Consider the following 27,385-nt stretch of genomic DNA (forward strand, 5'->3'; position numbering starts at 1 on the left):
CTACCATGCCAGGGCCCCGTTGAGGTGGTGGAGGTTAAGAGGCCGCAGTGTATGCACATCGCAGTTGAAGCCATTTGTTCAACCCCATGTACATAGCTCATCTCCCTCTCCCGAGCAGCCGGAGTCTGATGTGTCCGACGAGCCGAGGCGAATGAGTCCGGAAGTTGCGCTTCAGAGGGATTGCATTGTGCCGCCCACAGGATCCCAGCATCTGAAGTTTGGAGATCCCCCGACAGTGCCTCCATGTGAAGGACCGTGTGTGGAACCTCAGTCACTGTCTTCTTCTCCTAGGGTAGGTCGTGCCCTTTAGGCCATTTGTGATGTCCAGGGGGTCCCCAGCGCGCAAGTCTCTGCTCGAGATGGGGGAACCGGCGTCGAGGACTTGCTCCAAGCATGCTTCCTTCCGCTAAATCGTTCCCTTCCCGTCATGTTGTGTTCCGTCGCCGCGAGTCGGGCTGTGGCCTCTGGTTGATCTGGGGTCCTTCCCGATGCTCATAGGCGGCGGCGCGCCAGCGGACGTCGTGAATTGTTGCGCTTCCCTCGCGGTTCGGGTTTAAGTTACTGGGTTTATTGATGTCCGCTAACCCTCCCTGTTATGGTAATTGTTGGCGCACATTCTTGTAGGCCCTTCCCCCTCTCATTACATGATTGTTGTTAGCCAAGACGTGTATTTTTTTCATGGGGGTAGGGGGGTGATGTAGTGGTATAGCGCTGGCTGCTGGTGGAAAAGGGTAACTGCGGTGTATTGCAGTCCTCACGTCAGCAGGCCACGATATATACGAGAGGGGGAGATCTAGGGGAAAGGTCACAGAAGGGGCCCATCGGGAAGCCCCGGGAACCCGCGAGTAGGTTCCAGAAAGGAGGCGTGGCCGGGGCGGAGCAAGGCCACGTTGGCAGAATAAGAGGGACCTCGTGGCTGTTGCTGGAAGTGGGATCCCCGTCGTGCTGCTCAAGTTCATTGTCGTCACCATCTCCTCGTTGTCGTCTCCATCTTCACCATCCCAGGGCACTGTTAGTCAGACAGCCTACCAACTTTTCGAACTAAGTAGTGCCACCGACAATAGATGGTCTTAATAATAAGTGTGCACCCATGTAGGATGTGTGTTATCCCGATGGTGCTTGTTAAATAAAATAAGTTCCTCCAGTTATTACTGTCTCAGAGTTGAGTCACTACACAAGCACAGCCACACGAGACAGTATTCCGACCTTGCAAGTCTGTGACTTAAAACTAAACTATAAACTTTTTTTTATTTCACCAGGTAAGGCCCACTGAGCTGTGTAGCTCTTTTTCAGAAGCGACCTGGCCACAAATTATAGCTCAACAAAGTTTCTTATCATATGGACATTTATAGCAGCCAAATACTCTAAACGCATGTTGATTCCAAATGAGGTAAAAACTGGAGGACCTGGAAAAAAAATCCACACGACCACGGGGAGAACATGCAAACTCTAAATAAACAGGCCTCAGGGTCAGGATCGGACCCCAACCTCCTGCATACCAGGCGAGGTAGTTAACATCTCGCCACCACTTAAAGCTAAGTATGGCGCACGGATTTATTGTTGGCAATGGTGTTCACACTTAATAAGTTGCTACCAGACAGCTAGGTTTACGTGACAAACTGGATTCATTGCAGATGGACAATAGTGTACGATCAATTAAACAAGCAAGACGGGAATGAAAAATAGACGCAGGCCGACTTGGATTACCGAGGATTTTAAAAAGCAGTTGCGGATCTTCATCCTGTTGTCATTGTTTTAAAAAATAATAAGTCAACGCACGGTTGAAAACAAGAAAAAGAGATGCTGTATTAAACTTACTTTTTTCTTCATAATGAACAACACACCAGTTCCAATGTCTGTATACGAACGGAGCACAAAAGAAGTGGTATTAAGTTAATGCTTCAGTTATTCAGGACGATTCTGTGTCCAACCCATTTGACCACCATAACAAACGCGGGTAATAAAAGATCGCAGCTAGTTATAAAATGTGGCTTTAATTGAGCACCCTAAAATATGCGATTTACATATGACCATTGACAACACATTTTGCATGCTACACCTGCTGTTGTGTACAAACTACCGACAGAAAAACGCCAAGTTCAACCCCAAACTTTAATACTGATCTGCTGTGCTTTGAATTCAGTCTTGCCTCACTCACGATTGCTCATGTGTATATATTTTTACATACATGAAAAATGTGTAAACAAAAAAATGCGTTTCATTGTGCGCGTACATACATGGTACACGTACAGAACGGTGAAATATTGGTACGGTATTCCCTCGTTATTCACAAACTTTTTTTTATCCGCGATTCACATATGGGACTCTACACGACTGTACTAAGAGAAAGTGATGAGAGATAAAGTGATGAGAGATAACGTGATGAGCAATAAAGTGATGAGAGAATTTGCTGTTCACGAGCATCTCCAGAACGTATCCCTCATCGCGAGTAACGAGGGTCTACTGTGCAATACATCGCACCATCACGATGTTCCTCGCGTAATGCGCGCCTCCCCAGAGTTCGAATTCGCAGTTACGTGCTCAGGAGAAAAAAAAGTGTAAAATACATCGATCTGCCGCCAGTTGTCTGCATCACGTTCATGCTGCTGCAAGCAGCCAACAGAATCTTTGAAGAAGTCCTGAAATTACTCTTTTATGAGGTCAAATTTCTAAGTAGTATTCTTTTTAATCTGAATTATGTCTTATTATTAAGTACATGTATACGTATTAATGTATATATCCAGGGCTAAATAATTAAATAGAAGACTTCTTCAGTAACGCACACACACGTGGACAATGTCTATATGAAAATAGGCTGTGTAGAGCGCGATTCGACTCCATCGCGCGCTATGCGAGGCACACCTGTGTTCTGTTCTGTTGATCAGGAAAGCCACACCGAGTCTCAAGGCTCTCTTTCCTTGAGGTTCTTGCCAAAGTTTTCACAGCATGGGGGCGACGCTGCTGTTGCTGTGCGTAATCTGCAAATTTGACTAATTTGCAGCAACTTTTTTAGCATTTGGGCATGGTTTGGCCAATAGCAGTTATATTGTGTGTGTGTTGTTTATAGCTATGGGAGGAGGAAGGAAAGCCCGGAGGAACCCTACACAGAGCGGATGGGGAAAGAGAGCGAGAGAAAACGTACAAAACTCCATGCAGAAAGGCACCAGAGTCGGGAATCGAACGCAGGTCCCTGTTCCAGGAGGCAGCACGAGTGTCACCACCCCACCGCCCCCATAAACCGGCTCGTGCTTAGTTTCCACGAGCTTCGAGATGGTGCTGGTGTAGTGTGGGCATCATGGACGGGGTGAACGCATACTGCGATTAGCACGGTCGGCTTCGCATGCGGCAAAAGACATTCAACATACAGTAACATACATATCAAGATTGTTCCAATATTCAATTGGACCTCAAAGTCACGACTGTTCTCTCGGTGGGTTGAGGAAGAACGAGAGAGCCTGGGTGTGCATCCTGGGCACCATCTTGAATTAGGGCACCGTGTTGGCGTGATGTTAACTACCTCGCCTGGTATGCAGGAGGTCAACATACGTACAATGCCATCCATTCCCACGGCGCTAGCCGGGCAGCACGTCTCCCGCTTACCCCAATAGCCGGGGACCACCCGCCCCAGCGTGCTCTCCGCCCCAAGCTGAACCGCACACGCGTGGCACCGGGGGCGAGTGGCTACCGGTCCGCAACGTCACGGGGGAAAGCCAGAAAGGAGCGTACAGCCCTGCCACGTTCACGTGCTTTGCTTAGCTTCCCAGCCCGTCAGGGCTAAGTCTTAAAACACACAAGTTGCTGAGCGGGGAAAATACCAAGGCGGCAATTCTCTTAACATTACCCTAACCCACGACCAAATCAACATCTTCTAAAGCACACGCTCGTTAGTTAAGAATAGGTTCACACTCGCAGCCAAATCTGGGAACGTGAGAAGCGTGTTCAGCATACGTTTTATTTAGAGGCGTAGTAGTGCCCGTAGTTTTTAAAGACGTTACTCACTGCAGAGAACCGTAGTGACACGACCGCCCCCTCTCTACAATAGCTGGCACCAAAACTGTGCCACACACCCCGCTCCTGTGTGGCCTTGTGAGAGCCTCGATAATGATAATTCATATGTTAACTCCGCCCACACACCTTTAAAAAGACGCGGTCCTTGCTTGGCAGCGTTCACTCAAGCGCTGTCTTCTGGACAGACCTGTTTCTTCACCTGAAGGCTACTTGTGTTGTGGCCAAAACGTCGTGAGAATTTTATTTTATTATGTTTTATTTTTATTATTGTATTTCCATTCTACGTGACTTTACCGAAAGAACCAAGAAAATTATAAAGTCGCTTTATTTTTAGTAGAAAACCGATGACGTAAGTCATCATCAGAATGGGAAAGGGGGTTTAGGTCACATCACACCACCCACTCCTGTGACTGCAGGATGCAGGGGATGGAGACCACACGGCCTCAACGTCACTCCCTGGCCTGGCACAGCCTGGGTCCCCCAGTCGTCGTGGACAAAAAAAAATAAAATGGAAAAACTATATTATTGTTACTATGCTTGTTTACCTATGAATGTCTCACCGAGTCTCAAGGCTCTTTTTCAAGAGGTTCCTGGCCAAATTACCGCAGTAACGGGGCAATGTTGCTGCTGCATGTAATCCCCATCGAGGCATATTTGGAAGTAATTATTCAGGATTGGGGATGTTTGGCCAATACCAGTTAGATTCAATAGTGTATTTTATTTTGGTTTCAGCTCTGGGAGGACACTGTGGATCCTCAAGACCGGAGGAAATCAATGCAGGACAGAGGGAGAGTAAAAGGGCACCATGGTGGCTAGATGTTCACTACCTCGCCTGGTATACAGGTCGTGGGTTTGATCCTGAAGCTGACGCCTGCTGTATATCTAGAGTTTATATGTCTCTCTCCCCGTGGTCATGTGGAATTTTGCCCGGGTCCTCCGGTTTTTACCTCCACATTTAGAAACAAGAGTTTTCAGTATTTGGCTGCTATACATTTCCACATGCTAACAAGCCACTTCGTTAAGCTATCATTTGTGATAGCCAGGTCGCTTCTGAAAAAGAGCTACAAAGCTCAGTGGGCCCTTACCTGGTGAATAAAAAAAAATGTTTTAGTTTTAACTACACACGGAAAAGTGCCCCTGTCGGGAATCAAACCCAGTTGCTCATTGTTGTGAGGGACGAGCGTTAGCATTGCACCATCATGCCGGCTCAATATATTCCTATCGCACCCAAATCATCAGTTTGGTTTCACATATTCCACATTGACCGAGCGAGCATTATTGTCTTAACCGATGTGTTACATCAACACAGCATTTTAAAAGGCTTGAAGCCAACGTCAACAGCAATACTGCCTCAGAATAGTAAATGTGAACATTCTGTATGCTAATGTCCATTAGAAAATACAAATGTAAGCAGTAACAATGCTTTAAAGAGACATGACAGCAAAACTTCACTTATTAACAGGCAAATACATAGAAAACTATTAACATAAATACTATATGCATTATGCATTACTATGCGCTATGGTACAAATTCTGTGTATAAACTATGCGTTGTAAAAAGGGGGCAGACGAAATATTCGACATTTAGGCACATAGGATGTTGCGTGTGTGTACGTAAAGGGATAATTCGTTTATATAAATTATTCTGTCTAAATGTATATGTATGTGCGTGTATGTTACTCTCTCTCTCTCTTGTTCGTCCATCAAGTTGATGATGACCATGGCACGTTTGTCATTTTGGTGGGTTTTGATGAGTGCGCAGATGGCTGAACAGGCCAATCCGAGCCCGGAATTCTCTGTGGCACACTGGACAGGTCAGGGAGGATGTAGAGCTCTGAGGTGCAGCCACAAGTCCTTCCTTGGTAGATTTGCGCTGCTGCCTCGTCACGATAGCACAGGAGCTTCTCCTACTCTCACAGAGGACTGCACCGTCCTGTACTTTTCTTCTCCAGGCAGGTCGGTCCTGAGCTAGGGGTTCCCAGCTTTTCAGATCGAATACAAAGCTCTTCAAGGAAGCTTTAAGGGTGTCCTTGTAGCGCTTTTTGGGGCCACCTTGCGCTCGCTTGCCATTCTTCAGCTCGCCAAAGAAGACTTGTTTTGGCAGTCTCGCGCAGGGCATTCTGCTCACGTGGCCAGTCCATCTAAGCTGTTCCTACGCAAGCAAGGTGTGGATGCTGGGGATATTGGCCTTGCTGAGGACTTCCGTGTCAGGGATTCTGTCTTGCTACTTGATCCTCAGCAGTTTCCTCAGACAGCTCAAGTGGAAATGGTTCAATTTCTTGGCATGGCGCTGGTAGACTCTCCAGGCTTCGCACCTATATCGAAGAGTTGGTAAGACAACAGCCTGGTAGACCTTCAGTTTTGTCTCCTGCTTGATGCCAGTCCTTTCCCAAACCGAGTCACGTAGACGTCCAAAGGCTGCACTGGCCTTGACAATCCTGATGTTAACTTCATCATCTATGTGCACAGCGTGAGACAGAGTACTACCAAGGTAAGTAAACTTGTCAAGGGCTGAAAGCTTTTGCCCATTCACAAAGATGGTGGGCTCAGTGTAGGGTTTCCCAGGAGCAGGTTGGTACAGGACTTCAGTTTTCTTTGTGCTGATTGTTAGGCCGAAGTTGTTACAAGCTGATGAGAAGTGGTCCATACTGTCCTGTAGATCTTTATTTGAGCCAGCAGCCAGAGCACAGTCATCAGCAAACAAAAGTTCTCGAACAGTGACTTCCTCCACTCTAGTTTTGGCTTGCATCCTCTGCAGGTTGAATAGCCCACCGTCAAAACGGTAGATGAAGCTAATCCCAGTGTCGTGGTTCTGGAATGAGTCTTGTAGCATGGCAGACAACACGATGCTGAAGAGCGTTGGCGCTAAGATGCAGCTTTGCTTCACCCCGTTTGTGATTGGGAACGGATAAGAGAGTTCTTGCTGGTCTCTGACGCTGGCCATTATGCCATCATGGAGTTTGCGCACAATGCCAATGAACTTGTCTGGACACTCATACTTGGCCATGATCTTCCATAGGCCCACGCGGCTGACTGTGTCTAATACTTTTGTTAGATCAACGAAAGCCATATATAGATCAACATGTTGTTCTTGGCATTTCTCCTGTAACTGCCGGGCAGTAAATACCATGTCAGTGGTTCTGCGGTCTTTTCTGAAACCACACTGACTTTCAGGTAGCAGACCCTGGTCTAGGTGGATAATTAGGCAGTTCAGAAGGAATCTTGCCAAGATTTTGCCAGCGATTGATATATGGAGATGTCTCTATAGTTGTCACAGGCCTGCCGATTGCCTTTCCTCTTATAGAGTTGGATTATAGAGGCATCCTTGAACTCCTGGGGAACGGCTTCTAATTTCCACAGAGACTGGAAGAGGTCGGTCAGTTTCTCGACTAATCGAGGCCCTCCAGCCTTGTAGATTTCCGCTGGAATGGCATCGGACCTTGGAGCTTTACCTGATGAGAGGAGGCTTATGGCTTTGCTGGTTTCCTCAATGGATGGTAGAACAGCAAGGGACTGGTTTATTTAAACTTGAGGCAGTCTCACAATTGCCTCCCCCTTTATGCATGATGGCTGGTTGAGGACTGCGCTGAAGTGTTCAGCCCACCTTGCAAGTATTTTGTCCCTCTCTGTGAGGAGTGTTGTTCCATCTGCATTCAGGAGAGGTGAAGTTCCTGAGTGTTGTGGACCATAGACCTGCTTGAGTGCATCATAGAGGCACTTGGTGTTGTTACTCTCAGCGTAGGACTGAATCTCCTCAGCTTTTGAGCACAGCCAGGTGTCTTGCATGACCCTGAGTCTCCGCCGGACAATCCTGCGAATGTTGAGGAAGGCAGTTTTCTTTAAGCTTGAGCTGCTGTCATTCAGATATGCTTCATGCAGGTGATGTTTTTCGTCAAGGAGTGCTCGGATTTCTGCATCATTCTCATCAAACCAATCTTGATGTGTACGTATGGGAACATCAAGTGATTCAAGGGCTGTAGAATGCAACATGGTCTTGAGAGCAGTCCAGTTTGCCTCAGCGTCTGTATGCTCGAAGCTTAGAGACTCCAGGTGATGGTCTAGAGCCTCAACAAAGGCCAGTCTGGTGTGCTTCTGTTGTAGGCGAGTGATGTTAAGACGCTTGACGTCTTTTTCCTTGTGGGCGTCTGGGAGGCTTAATCCGGATGTGAAGTTTGAAGATCATGAGACGACGGTCAGTCTAACATTCAGCACCACACATTGCCTTGCTCACCCTGACATCGTGCCGGTCGCTCTTCCTCATGATGACGTAGTCAGTCAAGTGCCAATGGTGTGAACGAGGATGCATCCATGAAGTTTTCTTGCGCTTTGGTAGTTGGAATATCGTGTTGGTGATGAGAACGTCAAATTCAGAGCATGTTTTCAGCAGCAGAAGACCGTTGCTGTTACATTTTCCAATGTCATGTGCACCTATGACTCCATTCCATGATTGATGGTCACTTCCAACTCTGGCATTGAAGTCACCAAGTATCAGGAGTTTGTCAGAGCTGGCTGTGGCAGCAATAATGACTTCCAGGTCATTATAAAACTTGGTTTTGATCTTGTCAGAGTTGGTCATGGTAGGGGCATAGGCACTGATGGTGGCCTCCTTTTTACCCAATAGGTGGTTCTTTAAAGTCATTAAATGGTCGTTTATACCCTTGGGTTGGCTTGCCAGTTGGTTGACCAGGTGTTTTTTTTACTGAAAAACCAACGCCAGCATCACGTCTCTCCTCCTGGCCTCGTCTGCTCCAGAAGAATGTGTAACCTGCACCCACTTCAGTCACCTGTCCAGTATTGGCCAGTCGGGTCTCACTAAGGGCAGCAACATCCACATTATATCTGGCTAGCTCTCTGCCCACGAGGGCAGTGTGTCTCTCAGGTCTTTTTGATCCAGATGTGTCCATCAAAGTGTGCACATTCCAGGCGCCAACAGTGAGTGGTATAACTTGTCTTTTTCATTTTATTTGTTTTTCGACCGCAAGTATGGGATGTTTTGAAGCAGGCAATGTTTAGGGTACCTTTTCTAACCCTTTCCTCACTATGGAGGTGAGCAGTGTGATCCTGAATAGGGTTGCTCAGTCACTCAGGGTGCTGCCGGACTTCACTGCTGCTTCGGTCCAGTGAGGGAACGACCAATAGCTTGAGCCGCCTGCGTGCAGGTTTGCGGCTACAGCTTCCAGCATATCCGTGCCTGCTGCTTCGTCGCTCACCCATCACCACAGGACTTGGATAATGACGATGGTAAATAGTGGCATGACTTGAGCAGATAACTTGGATTTAAGTGAGGGTGATTTGCGCAGCGTCAACCTCACTCTCTCGACCAGCCCCATCTGTACCCAGTGGCAAGACGTAGTCAAGACGACTGGAGATGGTCCTGGTTGCAGTGGAAGGTCCAAAGACCCTTTTGGTCGAATTTCCTCCACCAGGGGTTCCACATGCCGAGGCTCAGACAAGCTGAGTTTTCCGGGTTAGTTAACCGCCGTCCGGGGTTCGGCGTTGGCAGCTGCTGACTGTACCGACTCACCAGGGATGTTGAGCCTGGTCTACGCCTACGGTAGCAGCTAGAGGGCCAGCCCAGATGGAACAAGCCTGAGGCACAACAAGCTGGTCAGACACCAGTGTATGTGTATGTTACACTAACGTGCATATTACATTACAGTACATGGATTTACAGCCGCTACTGCTGTGGCATTGCATTTAGCTGATAACCTTAACCAAATCTTCATCTGCATATTTCACCAAAACTGTAGATGTGTGTACTTAACATTTTGAAACTGCTCAAATACCAAAGCTGCTGCAACCAACGGCTCATTTTGTAAGCGATTTAACGGTTAATCGACAGTTCACTAACACATGCACGCTTGTTGTGGTACGATATTGGCAGAGTTGTTAGGGACGAGAACACAGAATTTGGCCTCCGGGCAATAAAAAACCGGGATAATGGAGGAAGGGATGGTGGGAGGGAGACATCTAGAAAATGGAAATTGGAAGATTAAGGCCAAATTTTGAAAGCTACGGCCAATGCCAAGCACGACAATTTGTGCGTTGGTGAGAGGGAACACAGGATGGAATTAGCAATGGAATTAGCGACCGCAATGTGCATGACGTTTCAGCGGACGTTGAGAAAGCTCCATTCCTTTGGCTGGAGCCGAGCCAAAGGACGGCTTTCGCTGGCTTTCGCTTGCGGATGGCTCGCAGCAGCAGCTGCGAAGCAGCAGCTGCGAAGAAGCGCATTCCCCCTTTGCGTTGCACCTTCGACCGTAAACTCTGCTACCGCCAAACATATGGCACGGGCATGTTCAAAGACGGCAAATCGATTCACGAGTGCAGCTCTTAAAAAAATTAAAATACACTTTCAACGAAACACGTAAAACTTTTGGAAACACACGAATGGCCGCGCACACGAAAGAAATGTAGGGGCACGTGGAGGGAACGGTTCATAGGAGCATCACCGAAGGCGGTGGTGTTTTTTTTTTTTTACGAGGAGGCATTTTAGCGGAAGGCTGGCGGAGGACGATGGTTCTAGTGAGCCACGAGGCTCGCAATGAACGCAAGTGCAGGTTGCGTGACCACGACGTTGCCAGCTGAAACTGTAACCTCCGTGTGGTGGATTCATTCAGGCGCTTGGCTAACGATGGGGAACCACGGCATGGTGCGGCCATAATTGGCAGGTCCCAGGACATGGGAATGAGCTGTAATGACATCGTACATTACCCACCAGGCAGTACAAGAACAAATACAGCGATACCCCTCTGGTTCACGTCGGAGGAGGATGCGTTCCTGAAAGGCGCGGCGACGAATATCTAAAACGGCATAAATCAAAGTGATTTACAGGGGTAGTAGTCGTAGTGGGTGGTGGTGGTGGCGAAGGCTGAGAGGTGATGGATAATGAGAAAGGACGGGACAGACGATGCCATCAGCAACGTTAAGTGTTTGGGGGTTGAGGCAACATTAATCGGGTAGCGGTGATGATAAAGTTATTATTCAGTATTACATTTATACGTATTTTGTATGTATCCAGGCCTAAAATAATGAAATTATCCTCAATTTTTCTTCAGTAAGGTACCCCCCCATAACATGGACAATGTCTATAAGGAATGCGCTTCGTACAGTGCGATTCGTCTTACGTGTCGTCTTTCAGCAACGCGTGTCACCTGTCGTGCGAGGCGTGTCTCTTACTCTGCTTGCTTAATCAGCAAAACCAATTTGCTAAACCAAATAAGAAGGCGACAGACGTAAATCGGGGTATTACCAAATCTTTACGCTTTTAATCTTTACATTTTCAGACACGTTTTAAATGGGTATATAGGTGTTTAAAAATGGCTCGACCAAAAAACGAAATGTTTCTACATCATGTCTCTCTCGATTGAAAACTAATAAATATAACTCGTGAAAAATGTAAGTACAAAAAGAGAAAAATATGATTCTGAAAAAATAACAAAGGCATGAAAATAGCAAAAAAAATATTACGAAATAAATAAACAATTGTAATCAATAAAAAATCAAAGACCTAAAAATTACAAGGATTCCATTCCTGAAATGTAATGTATGTGCTTTGTCCTTCATTTCTTTCTATGCTGGCTGCGAACGATTAATGTTGGCCTTGCCATCACACCCTTTATCACCAAGTCAACCTACTCTACAGATATACAAATACTTTATCTGTAATAACGTCTTGTCATTTACAATATAAAAAAGTAATACTGGAACAATTCAGTTCCGAACAGAGCAAAGTTTCTCTCTTAACCCTTTCCTGTTCCGAGATGCACTGCAAACTTGCAGGGTGGGTGGGGTTCCGTTCACCATTGAATGTCGGAACGCGCGAGTGATTCAGCGTTAATTTTATTTAGAGAGTTGTAGTAACACCGTTGATTTGTAAAGACGTTGTTACTCACTGCAGAGAACCATAGCGATACGACTGCCGCACTCTACGATAGTTGGGGCCAAACTGTGCCACGCACCCCTCCCACCGTGGCCTTGTGGGAACCTCGCTGCCGATAAAGTTACTATATTTTAGTTTTTCTCTCGGTCCCGTTCTGAAAATGTACACTTACGTATGCGTACATCGTTGGAACGGAATCACAAGAAAAACTGATGATGGTACACATTCGTCACGTACGTCATCGGGATGGGATATGGTTTATGCTGATATGTAGAAGTAAATGACTGATGCAATTCTACTGGGGTCTGACAAGCCATCTCCTGCATGGCTGGTGACCTGCGAGCGCCGAGTATTTTTGCCATGCTCCTCCCCGTGTCTCTGCAGCAGCTGACTCGCGTGAAGGGAAAACACGCGTCTAACCGTGGCGTGTGCCGACGTGACGTGAGTTTAAACGGTGGCTCGCATGTATGTATGTATGTTGTATGTACGTTGTATGTTCAAGTTATTTTGCACCGTACGTAGCCAACCGGAGGTGCGGGGGAAAGGACAACATACTAAACACAAAAATCTAGTTCTAAAAGAAATTAATTTGTCAATCTAGATGATTTAAAAGTGCATAGCTCCAGTGGCTTCCTCATGTCGGAAGGAAGAGGCGTTCAAGACGGCCGCAGAAGCACATCCAGATAGCGCTCACGCACCTGAAAGTAGGGAGGGCACCATGACCACTCCAACAAGGGTGTGTGCCGAAACGGAGTGGAATCGTCAAATTGGGTAACAGCCCACGGGACGGGAGCGTCAGGCGCGTCCAAGTCACAGGGACCGTCAGGCGTGTCCCAGGCACATGGACTGCACGCAAAGCCTTGCCCTAGCTCGGCCCTGCAGCAGTCCACGACGAGTCTAAGCGAATCCGAGGGGACTACTCGCAATCCTCCGGCTCGCAATCCGGCCCTGGCAATCATTCACTTGGCAGGGAGGACTGAGGCTTGGGTCCTGGTGATGGCTACCGGACGATGCCGTTGGAGGGCCGGTCAGGCGGAGCGTGCGACTCCACGGAGTCCGGGTCCCTCTTGGCTGGGTCGAGCAGCGAGGAAGCGAGCGAGGAGAGGGCGTTGGCAAACGCGTCCACCACCTGCGGCAATGGTGGCGACAGGGGTTTAGCGGAACAGTTCGTTCTCCTGTAGTGGCGTAAGTTTTCATATCGCGGATTGGATATATAACGCGATGGAATGTATTAGGGAACACGTTTTTTGCGTAATTCATATGTGAATTGGATATACAACTCGATCGAATGAATAAAACTATGTCACGTGAGTAGGAATAAGCGGTCGTGTACTGCCTCGGCTTAGCATCGCACAAGGCGTTAGGATGCTGCTGGAAGCTTCTAGATGCTACAGTGAGGGAAAAAAAGTATTTGATCCCCTCCTGATTGTGTACGTTTGCCCACTGACAAAGAAATGATCAGTGTATAATTTTAATGGTAGGTTTATTTGAACAGTGAGAGACAGAATAACAACAAAACTCCAGAAAAACGCATGTCAAAAGTGTTATGAATTGATTTAGCATTTTAATGAGGGAAATAAGTATTTGACCCCCTCTCAATCAGAAAGATTTCTGGCTCCCAGGTGTCTTTTATACAGGTAACGAGCTGAGATTAGGAGCACACTCTTAATGGGAGTGCTCCTAATCTCAGCTTGTTACCTGTATAAAAGAACCTGTCCACAGAAGCAATCAATCAGATTCCAAAACTCTCCACCATGGCCAAGACCAAAGAGCTCTCCAAGGATGTCAGGGACAAGATTGTAGACCTACACAAAGCTGGAATGGGCTACAAGACCATTGCCAAGCAGCTTGGTGAGAAGGTGACAACAGTTGGTGTGATTATTCGTAAATGGCAGAAACACAAAAGAACTGTCAATCTCCCTCGGCCTGGGGCTCCATGCAAGATCTCACCTCGTGGAGTTGCAATGATCATGAGAACGGTGAGGAATCAGCCCAGAACTACACGGGAGGATCTAGTCAATGATCTCAAGGCAGCTGGGACCATAGTCACCAAGAAAACAATTGGTAACACACTACGCCGTGAAAGACTGATATCCTGCAGCGCCCGCAAGGTCCCCCTGCTCAAGAAAGCACATATACATGTCCGTCTGAAGTTTGCCAATGAACACCTGAATGATTCAGAGGACAACTGCGTGAAAGTGTTGTGGTCAGATGAGACCAAAATGGAGCTCTTTGGCATCAACTCAACTCGCCGTGTTTGGAGGAGGAGGAATGATGCCTATGACCCCAAGAACATCATCCCCACTGTCAAACATGGAGGTGGAAACATTATGCTTTGGGGGTGTTTTTCTGCTAAGGGGACAAGACAACTTCACCGCATCAAAGGGACGATGGACAGGGCCATGTACCATCAAATATTGGGTGAGAACCTCCTTCCCTCAGCCAGGGCATTGAAAATGGGTCGTGCATGGGTATTCCAGCATGACAATGACCCAAAACACACGGCCAAGGCAACAAAGGAGTGGCTCAAGAACAAGCACATTAAGGTCCTGAAGTGGCCTAGCCAGTCTCCAGACCTTAATCCCATAGAAAATCTGTAGAAGGAGCTGAAGGTTCGAGTTGCCAAACGTCAGCCTCGAAACCTTAATGACTTGGAGAAGATCTGCAAAGAGGAGTGGGACAAAATCCCTCCTGAGATGTATGCAAACCTGGTGGCCAACTACAAGAAACGTCTGACCTCTGTGATTGACAACAAGGGTTTTGCCACCAAGTACTAAGTCATGTTTTGCAGAGGGGTCAAATACTTATTTCTCTCATTAAAATGGAAATCAATTTTTGACATGCGTTTTTCTGGATTTTTGTTATTATTCTGTCTCTCACTGTTCAAATAAACCTACCATTAAAATTATACACTGATCATTTCTTTGTCAGTGGGCAAACGTACAAAATCAGCAGGGGCTCAAATACTTTTTTCCCTCACTGTACCTACGCGCCTCAGTCTTTGTTCAGCCTGCGTTATGCACCTCGTGTGTTATCGCGGACTGCGCTTTAGCCTCTATATTAAATATAATTTATTGTAACGTGATTTTTACAGAACGTGGTGTTCTAGAGGAACGCAACTAAACTGCGTTATAGGAGAACGGACTGTACGTATGTACAAGAGGAGGAGCGGCTCCCACGCACACCCAAAACATCGCCGGGCAACCGTCGGTCACTTTCGACGAGTCACACTACCCCACGATTGCACAAAAAGTCACATCGGGTGTGCCCTCCCCCCCTTCCTTCACCTGCTGAGCCACGCGCGTGCGACGGCGCTGGCTCCGTTGGCGCTCGCGCTCGTTCCGCCGCGCCTCCCTCCGCAGGAAGCGCATCGTCTCCTGGTGACAAAGCAGGATCATGCGGCCATCGGCGGAGAGATCCTCCCAGCGCACCTGCGGGAACTGACCTGCGGGGGACGAGCGGCGGGATGAGTTAACCTCCTCGCTTCGGGACACGGGGCCGTCAAGCGTAACGAGGCTTTGCAACAGAGTTGTCCCCTTCCCCCCGCACTTCCGATTAGCACGGTTGACTACGTATGGTCGTTTAACACGTAGTAGGCTTTCGCGACCAATATTATCCATTAGAGGTTTTTTTTGGGTGAGATGGGGTAAATATAAATGAGTTGTTAAACATGCCACCACGCAGCCCAATTAGTAAGGTTTGGTTACGTAAAAAAAACGCACCAATTAGTTATTAGTTCAGCACACCGGTGTGTTGGAGAGTAAACAACCCTCAACATTTACAATTCGAGTATTTATAACCAGCCTCATCAGTGGACAGTCAGAATTGTGACTTTGAGGAAGAAGACGAGGAGCTATTATGGCTTGAAAAAAGTTCAACACACATTCATACATACAGACTACAAACGAAAAAACTAAAACTAAGAGTAAAACTTATTATAAACTAACATTTTTTTCCAGGTAAAGCCCACTGAGCTATGTAGCTTTTTTTCAGAAGTGACGGGATCACACGTGATAGCTTAACTAGTGGCTTATCATCACGTGGAAATTTATAGCAACCAAATACTATAAAAGCCTGATGTTGATTCTAAATGCGGCCGGATAAACCGGAGGACCCGGGAAAAAAATCTAAGCAAACAGAGAGAGAGAGGGAAGCAAACTCCAAATATACAGCAGACGTCAGGGTCGAGATCGAACCCACGACCTCCTGCACAGCGGGCGAGGCAATTAACATCTCTTAGCTACCACCGACAACCCCGATGAGTGTACGCCGCTCTCACGGGTTGGGTGAGCGGCTCAGGGATTAGTGTGCCGCATGGTATCCCGCGCAGGAATTTTAAACCGTGTGGGGATTTTCCTCCAGGACAAAGGGCGCCGTGAGGAACCAGCGTTGTAAGGAGCGCGGCGCTACAAGAGGTTGCGACGGAAGAGGCGGGAATGGCGCTCACCCCGTGGTGGGTGGGGGAGCCGGTCTCGGAACCGATGAGCACCGCCTCCCTCTGTCGACTTGCGCGAGTGGTGCAGCAGCAACGAGGAGGAGGGAGAGGAGGAGGGCGATGGTGGCCGCGCATCCCAGCTGCCGCCACCTCCGCCGCCACCACCGCCGTCGTTCGCAGGGGCCACGTCGGCCCACTCCGGATCCACCGTGTTCACCGCGGGCTGACCATCATCCTCCAGCTCTGAGTAGCCCTCCTCCTCTTCCTCCTCCTCTTCCTCCTCCTCCTCCTCTTCCTCCTCCTCCTCAAAGTCATCTACCTGTGTGGTAAGGATAGCCTCCACATCAGCCATCTCGTCTCTTCCTAATAGCTAAGGGCCCTGCCCCAGAACGCTTTCGTTAAGAGTTGCAATTATGTCATTTAACATGCAGTGTTGAGAAAACGTTTATGAATCCCAATGATAATTATGGAAATTCCATTGTTTTACCATGATAGCCTTCTTGAACCTAAACAGGTATTTTCTTAAATATCCAATGGAGTTTATATTAACAAATTCCATGTCTTATGAAATAAAATGATGGATGAATTCAACAAACAATGAGTAACTAAGGTTCAGGGTATGTGAAAAAGTAAGTGAACCCCTGGTTTCATTTGCTCAATTAAAATTATAATTAAAATAAGGTGTTTAAATAATTAGGTAGATCTTCAAGGGTGAGTTTGGGATGCACAACCCTATATAAAGATCAGGAACTTTGTGAGTTTGTTCTTCACCATACAGGTGTGTGTGGAAACAAGCCATGCCACGATCAAAATAAATCTCTGAGGACCTCAGAAAAAAAGAGTTATTGATGCTCATCAGTCCAGAAAGGGTTACAAAACTATTTATAAGGATTTGGGGATGGAGAAAGTTCAAGATCACAGTCACTCTAGCCTGGAGCAGTCGTCGTTCCAAAATCTCTCCAAGAACAAATCGTAAAATCATCAAGGAAATCACAAAGAATCCCAGAGAAACATCCAATGATCTGCAGGCCACTCTCACCTTGGCTAATGTGAATGTCCATGACTCAACTATCAGAAAAAGACTGAAGAATTGTGTTCATGGATGGATAGCCAAGAGAAAACCACTACTCTCCAAAAAAAACATTGCTGCCCATCCGAAGTTCGCCAAAGAGCACAAACTTTTTCTCGGCAATGTACGTCTTCTGTAATCCACATGCTCCTATTTCTCTAAGCATGCATCTCTCCATGCCTTGTTGCACACTTTTAAATTTTCGTCCCATTTTGTTTGTGAATGACCATGTTTATGGTCCCCATTTCCTAGCAGGGAGTACACAACAATTACAAACTTGCTTCTTTAGGCACATCAGAATGTTCCTTTTCATTATCACGTTTAGCTTTCCCGAAAAACACACAACTTCAACCTATCTCACGTCTGCCTCTTAATTTCATCATCACCACGATGATTCCGGTCTGCCTTAAGTATTTGTCCGAGGTGTTGTATATATAGGCCTTTTTCCAAAAGTTAATATTAAGAATAATTCTGCCAATTTTTTTAAAAAATAATTGATCGGGGCGAGCATGGGGCATGAAAGGGTGATGCACACCCCACTGCTCACACCTAGCTGCCTTACCGCATTAAAAGCAACTCGAGGTAGTAGGCCATAAAGAGCCATTAAATAATAAACTCCGGGGCAAGGGGAGGTTAACGACGATCTGAAAAATCTCCAGATTGTCAAAGGACCACATGTTATGACCTCCCCAGACGTTTTGGATAGCTCACAAACAAATATCCAGAATCACTGGCACGGACACAGAGCACAGGGCAAACGGACATTATAACTTATATATTTTGTTTTTATACGGAAAAAGTTTAAGTTTGGCTATAAGAATAAGTCGACATTATAGACTGCAGTATTCCTTATTTTATTTCTTGTTATATCTTTCTATCGACGTGACTTTACCAAGAGAACCAAAGTACATGAGCTCCTGCAATCACGAAAGCTTAAGTCCAAACTAAGCTATATCTCTGACCTCGAGAATAAAATGCACGGATCCCTGGATACAGACAGGGAGCAAAAGTTAATAAAACTCTCGAAATACCGGTGGTAACAAAGAGGGGCATTACGAATCTTGGTCAAACATAAACCAAATAATAATCACGAGATATTTGACCGGGGGTAACTCATAAGAGATACAAGAAAATAGGTCAAACACACAAGACCAGATAATATGTATTCCATGGAATCAGAGCCTCCCCGGCCGCCTTTGTCTTCCAACAATGTGACACAACACATGATAGTAATAAATAAGTATGAAGGGGGAGTGCCTCCCCTCAATTTAGCAGACACCACGAAGGGGGGAATGCAAACAAAAACATAAACATGGTGATCGAAAACAGCCAGTCAAAGGTCAAAAAGGGGGGGGGCAACCAGGCGGCTGCCACGGGAGGAGGACGGTGACAGAGGGCATCTGTTTTTTTTTTCTCTCTCGCAAGAGACGCGGAGAGAGGGGAGAGAATTTCACATTTAAGCACGGACACAGATCATGCAAGTAGAGTGCTACGACATCTCCAGGAGTACTGCGACAGGCAGACTCCGGGGCATGGCCTCGAGATCAACAATGGGTGTTGTGTCTCGCAGAGAAGAGGGGCGAGGTGATGCTCGGTGCTGAGTTTGGCATGGACCGACAGAGTATCGCTGAAAGTTTTAATCTACATTCATCCTGATGTTTTGAGTCGCTTGCAAAGGCAAGGATTGCGATAAGTTGTATTGTACTAAGCTATCAGAGTGGTGTAAGAGGTGTACGAATACAATTTACAAGTTTTGAGAGTGAGTGACCCAGCCAGCGACGAGCAGTGCACAGCAAGAGCCCTCTTGGAGGAAGGGCGGAGTGCACGGAAGTTGAGCAAAGCAAAGGCGAAGCTCTGAAGGAAGGGTGGGAGAGGCATTACGGAATGCCAGCGTGAAGCTGGCAGCTGCCCGCCAAAGGAGAGAGACTGGAGCAGTGGAAAGAGCCTGAGCCAGTGCAGCCCTGAAGTAAGTGCGGGTGTCCGTGTGACGCTGACAGCTGCACGATCAAGGAGAGAGCACGGAGCAGGGGAAAGAGCCTGACCAGCCGCCCGTGAGGAAGAGGAGAGCGCCGGCGAGAGCGCCGTGGGTTCGACCCACACACACACCGACCAGCACCAGCTGGGAACCAAGACAAGAGTGAGGAACGGCGACCAGCAGACGAGCTGCGGGCGCTATCTGGCGACGGAATCATCGCGCACCGCTGAGCAAGAGAGAGCGAGTAAGCTGTGTGTATGACCCTTCCCCACACTCACACACTCACGACACATCGCCCGGCGTCTGCTTTACGCAAAGAATTGAACAAGTGGCAAAGAAGACACACACCCACACAACACGGACATCAGGACAAATAAGATTGTTCCAAAAAGTTATCTTTGTGTTTCAAGAAGGGTTGCTATTCCAAGGTGGTGCGTTAAATATCAGCTGATCATGAAAAGCATTGCTGCCCGTCGAGTTACATGAATATGATTGTTTAGAAGTATTTCACTCATTCGTTTTCGTTAATTGCATAATCTTGCCAATGAATTAATTGTAACTACTCCTGCTTCGGGACATGTTCCTTCATTACTGTTTGTATGAATATCGTCGCATTAATTTTAAGGACTTTTTCCTGTCGCCGTATATGCTCGCGTCACTCTGAGGAATTAATCGATTGTTCTGTTACCCAGTTGAACAACGTAATATTTGAGGGTGAAGTGTACGGATCAATGAGGATAACATCTCCAGGAGTACTGTGTTGACAATTCCAAGCATAAGAATTCGCATATTAGAGTGTTATGTTTTTGTTTAGAAATTAAAGTTGCTTAACGCAGAAGTGTCTGAGTGGTGCCTTCCTAACTTCATGCTTAATAATCTTAATTATAAGAACTGTAACCTGCGATGAGATTTGAATTTGGAGACCTGATATAAAACACTTAGACATAATCAGTAAATGTTAAAGCGAGAATAATTGTATAATCCCGATTGATAATACAACCCTAGACAACAAAGCCGATCTTAATTTAGCATACTTACATAACACTTGTATAACTTCATACAATTTATTGTATCATTCCGATTGATAATAGGACCCTAGACAACGGGGCAGAGCCTAATTATCATAACGGCATGCATGAGCATAATCGCATGCATTTGCATAACTTAATGCAATTACACCTTCCTAATTAGCATCATTTATGTGCATAATTACATAAATTAGCATTATTTCGGATACTTTTACAAGCCCCGACATATACAAGAGAGGTACACATTCTACTGTGATTTCAAATTTTGCCCTTTCTGACAGATGCCTCTGATTGTTTATACAAATTAGTTGTACACGACCTTTGCTTTTGCTCTCATTTATCCTGAGGTAACATTTACAGCACTGCACGTTAAAATCATGATCTCAACATGACATCCAAGCTAGCCATTGTTTTGCTGCACGAATATTTATGGCTTTGTTTCTCCAATCCAATTGTCAAAAAATATCGTGTCCCATGCTGCTATGAATAAATCTGGCAGAAGCGTGTCACCTGGTCTGACTCCCCTGGTACTACGTATTTATAAAACGTTTGTTGCAGTCTCAATAAAACACGTTTTTCTAAGTTCACTTGGTTTGTTTTTACCTGATGACGATTGCTTGTGTTGCAATTGAAACGTCGTATTCTATTATTTTATTTATTTTCTTTCTACGTGACTTTACCGAAAGAACCAAAGAGCAATTCCTGCAGTCACGAAAGCTTCAAATCACGTTTTTACTGTTAAAATTAAGCCAATGGGCTTCTATTTCTCTGTCCAAAGTGATTTTGAGTCAGGGTTGAAGTGTTTTATTCATCCCCCAAGTGTGCTCCCCCATGCCACTGCCCATGTAGTGTGGCAGTTAGCCTACACTGCACTACAAACCTGCGACCCGAGTTCGATTCGCGCTTACGGCCACCACCAGTGACGAAATATCTGAACCGGTTTTCTGGCCCTCCCCCTAGGTCGACTTGGCCTCAAATGAGTATGCTGGTGCGGTGTGTAAACATTGCCACTCGGGAGACAAAGGCAGCCGGGCGTGTTGCTGGCCACCCACCTCCTCGTGTACTGTGCCGGCCTTCATAGGTGCTTGCTAACAACATTTGCCCCAACAGCTAATGAAAGGTTATATGGGGGAAATTTGTCTTTGACAATACAGCGCTAGTACAGTAAAACCTTGGATTGCGAGCATAATTCGTTCCGGAAACGTGCTTGTAATCCAAAGCACTCGTATATCAGTTGTGATCACGTGACGCTAAGCAGACAAAGCGTATACGTACTACTCGTATTGTAAGACCTCGCTCGTTTATCAAATTAAAACGTATTAAAAAATGTTGCTCGTCTTGCAAAACACTCGCAGACCAAGTTACTCGCAATCCAAGGTTTTACTGTATATTGTCTCACTCTGTGCAATTGTCTCGGCATGAAGTCTTCAGACGCACAGTGTTGTTGAAAACTGTGTGACTGGGCAGGACCGGACATGTTCACTAGATACAAGCCGATTGTTAACAAGCATGGTTCTATGAATTGGATTGCATGTTAGTAGAAATGTGTAATCCAGTGGTGCATTTACAAGTTCATCCCTATGAACTAAGGTGTGGATGTTGAGCCAGCCCTAACTCCAAGACATCCATTGCAGACACCGACACCATCTGTTTAATATGGCATCGCATTTCACAGACCTTACTCAATTGGGCCACTTTTTTGCGAGTGCAAGTTATGTTTTTTGGTTTTCAACGTGGTGTCCAGGTGATAACTCATTTATATAGAACTGCTTGTGGCATTTACTTTTTTGTCCTTCCCCCTGAACCTCCGATTAGCATGGTTGGCTATGTACGGTGCGAAATAAGTTCAATGTACATACATAGACTCACACACAGACCCATAGTTTGTTGTCCATCACCCCTAACCTCCGATGAGCACGGTTGGCTATGTACGGTGCGAAACAAGTTGAACATACACACATAGACGTGTACAGTCGTGGATTTTTTTACAATGTGCACAACGTACCTCAGAATCATCCTCGGACTCCTCCTCATCCGTCTCGATGTAGGACGACTCTTGGTGCTGGGCCGAGCGCGTCGAGCAGTCCAACTGTGACCCCGACGGGCCCGGAGCCACCCCGAAATCTCAAATTAAAAAAATCAGAAAAGATCAAAAGAATAACATGAGGTGGTTGCCTGACTCAACAAGCAATAACAATGCATGTTACAGTCCGTTATCCTATTAACGCAGTGGTAGTTGCGTTCCTGAAGAACACTATCAATGGGAAAACACAGTCCTGGTTTACGACGATCCGATTTACGACGATGGGGTTCCTAGGAATGCGTTGGGGAGAGCCCGTAGAGCGCCAATGCCTCGCACTCATTCTGTGCAATCGTCCAGTGGTGCGACTCGTTCAGAGTGACCGACGGTTGCCCGGTGATGTTTTGGGTGTGCGTGGGAGCGGCTCTTCTTATACGTACGTACAGTCCGTTCTCCTATAATGCGGTGGTAGTAAGTAGTTGCATTCCTGAATAATACCGCGTTATGGAAAAATCGCGTCATAATAAAGCACAGTCAGCGATAATACGCGAGGTGGGTAACGCAGGCTGACCAAAAACTGAGGCGTGTGGGTAGCATCTATAACCATCCAGCAGCATCCCAATGCCTTATGTGATGCTATGCCGAGACAGCCGCACAACCGCTTATTCCTACTAGCGCAATGTACTTCTGTTCACTCAATCGCGTTATATCCAATTTGCATCTGCGTAAAAAAAAAAAATGCGTTCCCAAATACATTCATCATGTTTTGATTTAAAGCTTTCGTGACTGCAGTAATTCATATTCTTAGCTCTCTCGGTAAAGTCACCTGATGATGACCGTTTGTGTTATGGTCGAAACGTCGTGAGAATTTTGATTGTTTTATATATATTTTATTATTTTATTGTTTCCCTTCAACGTGACTTTACCGAAAGAGCTAAGAATTTTTCGATTTAAAGCTTTCGTGACTGCAATGATTCATCTTCTTTGGTTCTTTCGGTAAAGTCACGTAGAATGAGAATAAAATAATAAATTGATAAAATAAAATAACACAATAATATTCTCACGACGTTTCCCCCCCCTCCCCTTCACCTGATGAAGGCCGCTTGTGTTGTGGCCGAAACGTCGTGAGAATATTATTGTGTTATTTTATTTTATCAATTTATTATTTTATTCTCATTCTACGTGACTTTACCGAAAGAACCAAAGAAGAGCTAAGAATATTCATCATTTTGATTTAAAGCTTTCGTGACTGCAGTAATTCATATTCTTAGTTTTTTTCGGTAAAGTCACGTTGAAGAGAAACAACAAAATAACAAAATATATATAATAATGTTATTTTGTTTTTTCTCTTCAACGTGACTTTACCGAAAAAACTAAGAATATAATATTCATCATGTTATTTATCTCATTTCTGTTATTAAAACAACACGCGTTATAAAAGAACGGACTGTATGTATGTTGAACTTCTTGGACGATAGGGAACGCGCCAGAAGAGGGATCCTGAGTTTGAGGTCAGGAGTCATATTTGTTATAAATCCAAGCTCTTAGGTGCAAAAAAAAAACACTCGTGTGGAATTTATTTTCACTTATTCCAGTGAAGCATGGGTTACCTGGAAAAAGAGATGAATCCATTCACAAATAAGAAATTGATAGATGAAAACTGTGAATAATAATAGAGTATATTTAGTAATTGCACCCTTCTTATAACGCACAGCTATCACCAAGGCAGTAGTTTCACATGACATATGGAATGATGTTGCTGTGTAATCGCAATTGAGTAAGATGCACGTTAATTTTGTTAAAATCTGTACCGTTTCGCCAGCACACAATGGCCTACTCTACTTCAAATGACATAACAGGAGAGTTAACCTCCACTGTGAAGTAAAGCGCATTATATTTTACGGTTAATTCCCACTGCAGTAATAACCAAGGTCGCTAGTTAGATTTGAACTAATAACCTCTGCAAGAAGTGGCGAAAAGTAACAAAAAAGAGGCATAAAATTACATTTATAAATCGGAATGGCTTTTCTCATCAATTTAACACAAAAAATTAGAGATGTGTTTGGGACAGGCATTCCAACTATACTCCTCACCTAAAATATACACCACCTATTTCACTTTTCACAATACAAAAATAAGAACATAAATATTAAAACGATTGAATAAATACAAAATTATTATCCTTTTCAGGGAACTCTCCAAAAGATCCTGCTGCAAGTTGGATTGCTGCCACTGCAGGGACACCGTGACGCTGTTGTGGATGGGAGACGACGCTGTTGTGGATGGGTGACGACGCTGTTGTGGATGGGTGACGACGCTGTCGTGGATGGGTGGCGACGCAGCCTTCCCTGGTGGCTTCTCGTTTCATGATCCCACGGTGCGTGGGGCCGGAGTGAAATTTTGTTCACGTGGAAAATCCGATTTCGTCCATCGAAAAGTGTCCACAATTTGTCGACTGCGCGAGTGCAAAATTCCGTAAAACCGAACGCTCGTAAAATCGAGGGACGACCCCCACATACGAAGTCTCAACATACGAACGAAGCTCTCAGGGAGGGGAGAACAACTTCGCGTAGCCCAGCCACCATAACTGTGAACTCTCGTTAAAAGAGTCACGAAAAAAATCCGTGCTTTACCGGCGCCGTCGTGGAAGCTGTGGTCCCCGCGCGCCGACAATGGAGAGAAGGGACGCAGCAGCTCGTGGGGACGCGGGTCGGAGGGCCCCCTCCGTGAGCCCAGCAGCTCCTCCATCTCGGCCATGTAGGGGAACGTGGGCAGCCCCTCAGGGCTCCCCAACGCCCTCGCCTTGGCCGCCAGGAACTTCTCCTTGAGCTTCTTCCACTTCTCGCGCACCTGTGGGATGGTGCGGTAGATACCGCGCGCCGACAGCAGCTGCCGCACCTGGCCTCGCCCCCAAAACAAACGAAAAAACAATGACACGGAACGCATCATCATCATCCGCCGCGTGAGGGGTTGTAATGCACGTTGAACGCTAAAAAGAATTGATATCTTCACGAGCGGCGCATTTCGTGTGGGCAGTGGGGTGGCACATGCCAGTGGTTGATGCTTGAGCCTCACAGCAACAAGGCCCCGGGTTTGATTCCCAACACCTTTTCTGTGTGGAGTTTGTACGTTCTCCTCATGTTCTGCGTGGAATTTCTCCGGGTTCCTCCGGTTTCCTCCATAGCTAACGTTAACGTACAATGTGAACTTTATTGGCCAAGCATCCTGATGCCGAAATTTAACCTGCGGGATCACACACAGAGTAGCAGCATCGCCCCCTGATGCTAAAATCTGGCAGGACCCTCCTGAAAAAGAGTCCTGAGGTGTTGTACGTTTTTAAGTTGAGCTTCTTTCACACCATATGTAGCTAACCGTGCGGGGGAAGGACAAACTAAACTCAAAAAGCAGTTCTAGAAAAATGTGTTTTCAATCTAGATGATTTAAAAGTGAATAGCTCCAGTGGCTTCCTAATAACGGAAGAGCGTTCCAGACGGCCGCAGAAGAGCATCTGAAAGCGCAACAATGCAGTGACTTTGTTCATGGCCAGCCAAAACCCGAACTTAAGAAGTTACTTTTATTTTGATGTTGTTGTTGAACATTCCCAACCCCCCCCCACCCCTCCGCTTGCCTGCTCGAAGATGGCGAAGTTTCGCTGCCTCTTCTTGTCCAGTTCCGCCACGAAGCCGAGGTCGGAGATGATCGCGATGATGGCTCTCGACTCGTCGGCCGACCAGTACACGGGCTGTCGGTATCGAGTGCGCGGCTTCTTCTTGGTGGCCATACTCGGATCGCGATGGGATTCCTGAAACCCCCCCCCACGGCCACAAGTTGTGCGCGCCACGCGGTTCAAACACCGTTCGTCATCCGTGGAGGAGCATCTCCATTCGGAGCCTTGATTTAGACTGGACGAATCCGATGAGCTATGGAGCTCTATTGCACAGGGTGTCCCAGCAGGGGCTGGCTCAGAAAGTTACAATGCATAAAAAAACACGCCGAGAGAAGTGCAAAGAATAAATTTAATTAAAAAAATCTATCAAGAATATAAGTACAAATTGCAGAAGCACATAAATTCCTGCCGATTTTTCAACACCAAATGCCAGCTTGGACAAAGCAGCAAAACAACCAAAACAGTCCCAGATCACACCAAGACAACTCTGCGGCAACAATGCAAAGTGCAAGTTTTAATTAAAGTCATCAGTAGTCGCGACCATGTTCTATCCACTGCTGGGACGCCAAGGCTGGTGCTATGACAGCAGCTGTCAGCGGTTGCGGCTACATTCCCCACTGTGGATAGGCGCGCCTCGCACGCCATTGGTCCACTCGAGCCCACTCGCTCGTACTCGCTCGCCTCCCATTGGCTAAGGGCGCGCGCGAGCGGTGGCTGCAGCGCCTCGGCCAATAGCGATGCGCGATTCCGCCGGCCGCGCCGAAAGACTGTAGGGAATCTAATTCGGTGCACACTCACCCACTCACACGATCACCCACCCGCCCACACACACTTACCTACTCACCCACCCACTCACTAGGCCTGCTCACCCCCCCGCTCACTCGCACGCGCCGGCCCGCGCGAGCCTCACCTGCCGGCAGCAGAGCGCCCGCCGCTCCCCGCGTCGCGGCGTCCCGCCTCAAGGCGTCCGATGTCTAGTCAAGAGCTGGCAACGAGCGGCGCGATCGGGCCTCATCATGTCGCCCTCGGCAATTGTCTCTCGGCGCCCGGCGCGCGGGGGGGTCTCTCCACTGTCGCCTTCGAAACAGCCGCTCCTGCCGCCGCCGCCGCTGCCTCCGTGGGCGCAACGCGGCCCAGGCGACCTAGGCAGGCCGTGACGTCACGGCGCGCCAGCGTTGGCGCCGCCATCTTGCTCGGGGAGGAGGGAGGCGGTGACGTCACAGCCCCCTAGCAAGATGGCGGCGTGGCCTCGCATCTGGTTCACATCGACAGTTTCGCCCGGTTGGATGTCTTCTACAAAA

General features: G+C 46.8%; 1 protein-coding gene across 1 annotated transcript; it reads right to left on the minus strand.

The window, feature by feature from the left end:
• Window positions 1-1,781: 1,781 nt before the first annotated feature.
• On the minus strand, window positions 1,782-27,385 carry LOC116954640 (uncharacterized). The gene is made up of 7 exons (XM_032975313.2): window positions 26,995-27,385; window positions 26,046-26,219; window positions 25,051-25,315; window positions 22,403-22,521; window positions 16,338-16,644; window positions 15,178-15,335; window positions 1,782-13,019 (listed from the first exon to the last, which is right to left on the minus strand). Exons 2-7 carry the CDS (start codon window positions 26,196-26,198, stop codon window positions 12,891-12,893), a joined length of 1,131 nt encoding a protein of 376 aa, XP_032831204.1. The 5' UTR covers window positions 26,199-26,219; window positions 26,995-27,385; the 3' UTR covers window positions 1,782-12,890.

Source organism: Petromyzon marinus, chromosome 56, assembly GCF_048934315.1.
Source record: "Petromyzon marinus isolate PM22_M1 ecotype Great Lakes invasive population chromosome 56, UKy_Petmar_22M1.pri1.0, whole genome shotgun sequence".
Lineage (NCBI taxonomy): Eukaryota > Metazoa > Chordata > Hyperoartia > Petromyzontiformes > Petromyzontidae > Petromyzon > Petromyzon marinus.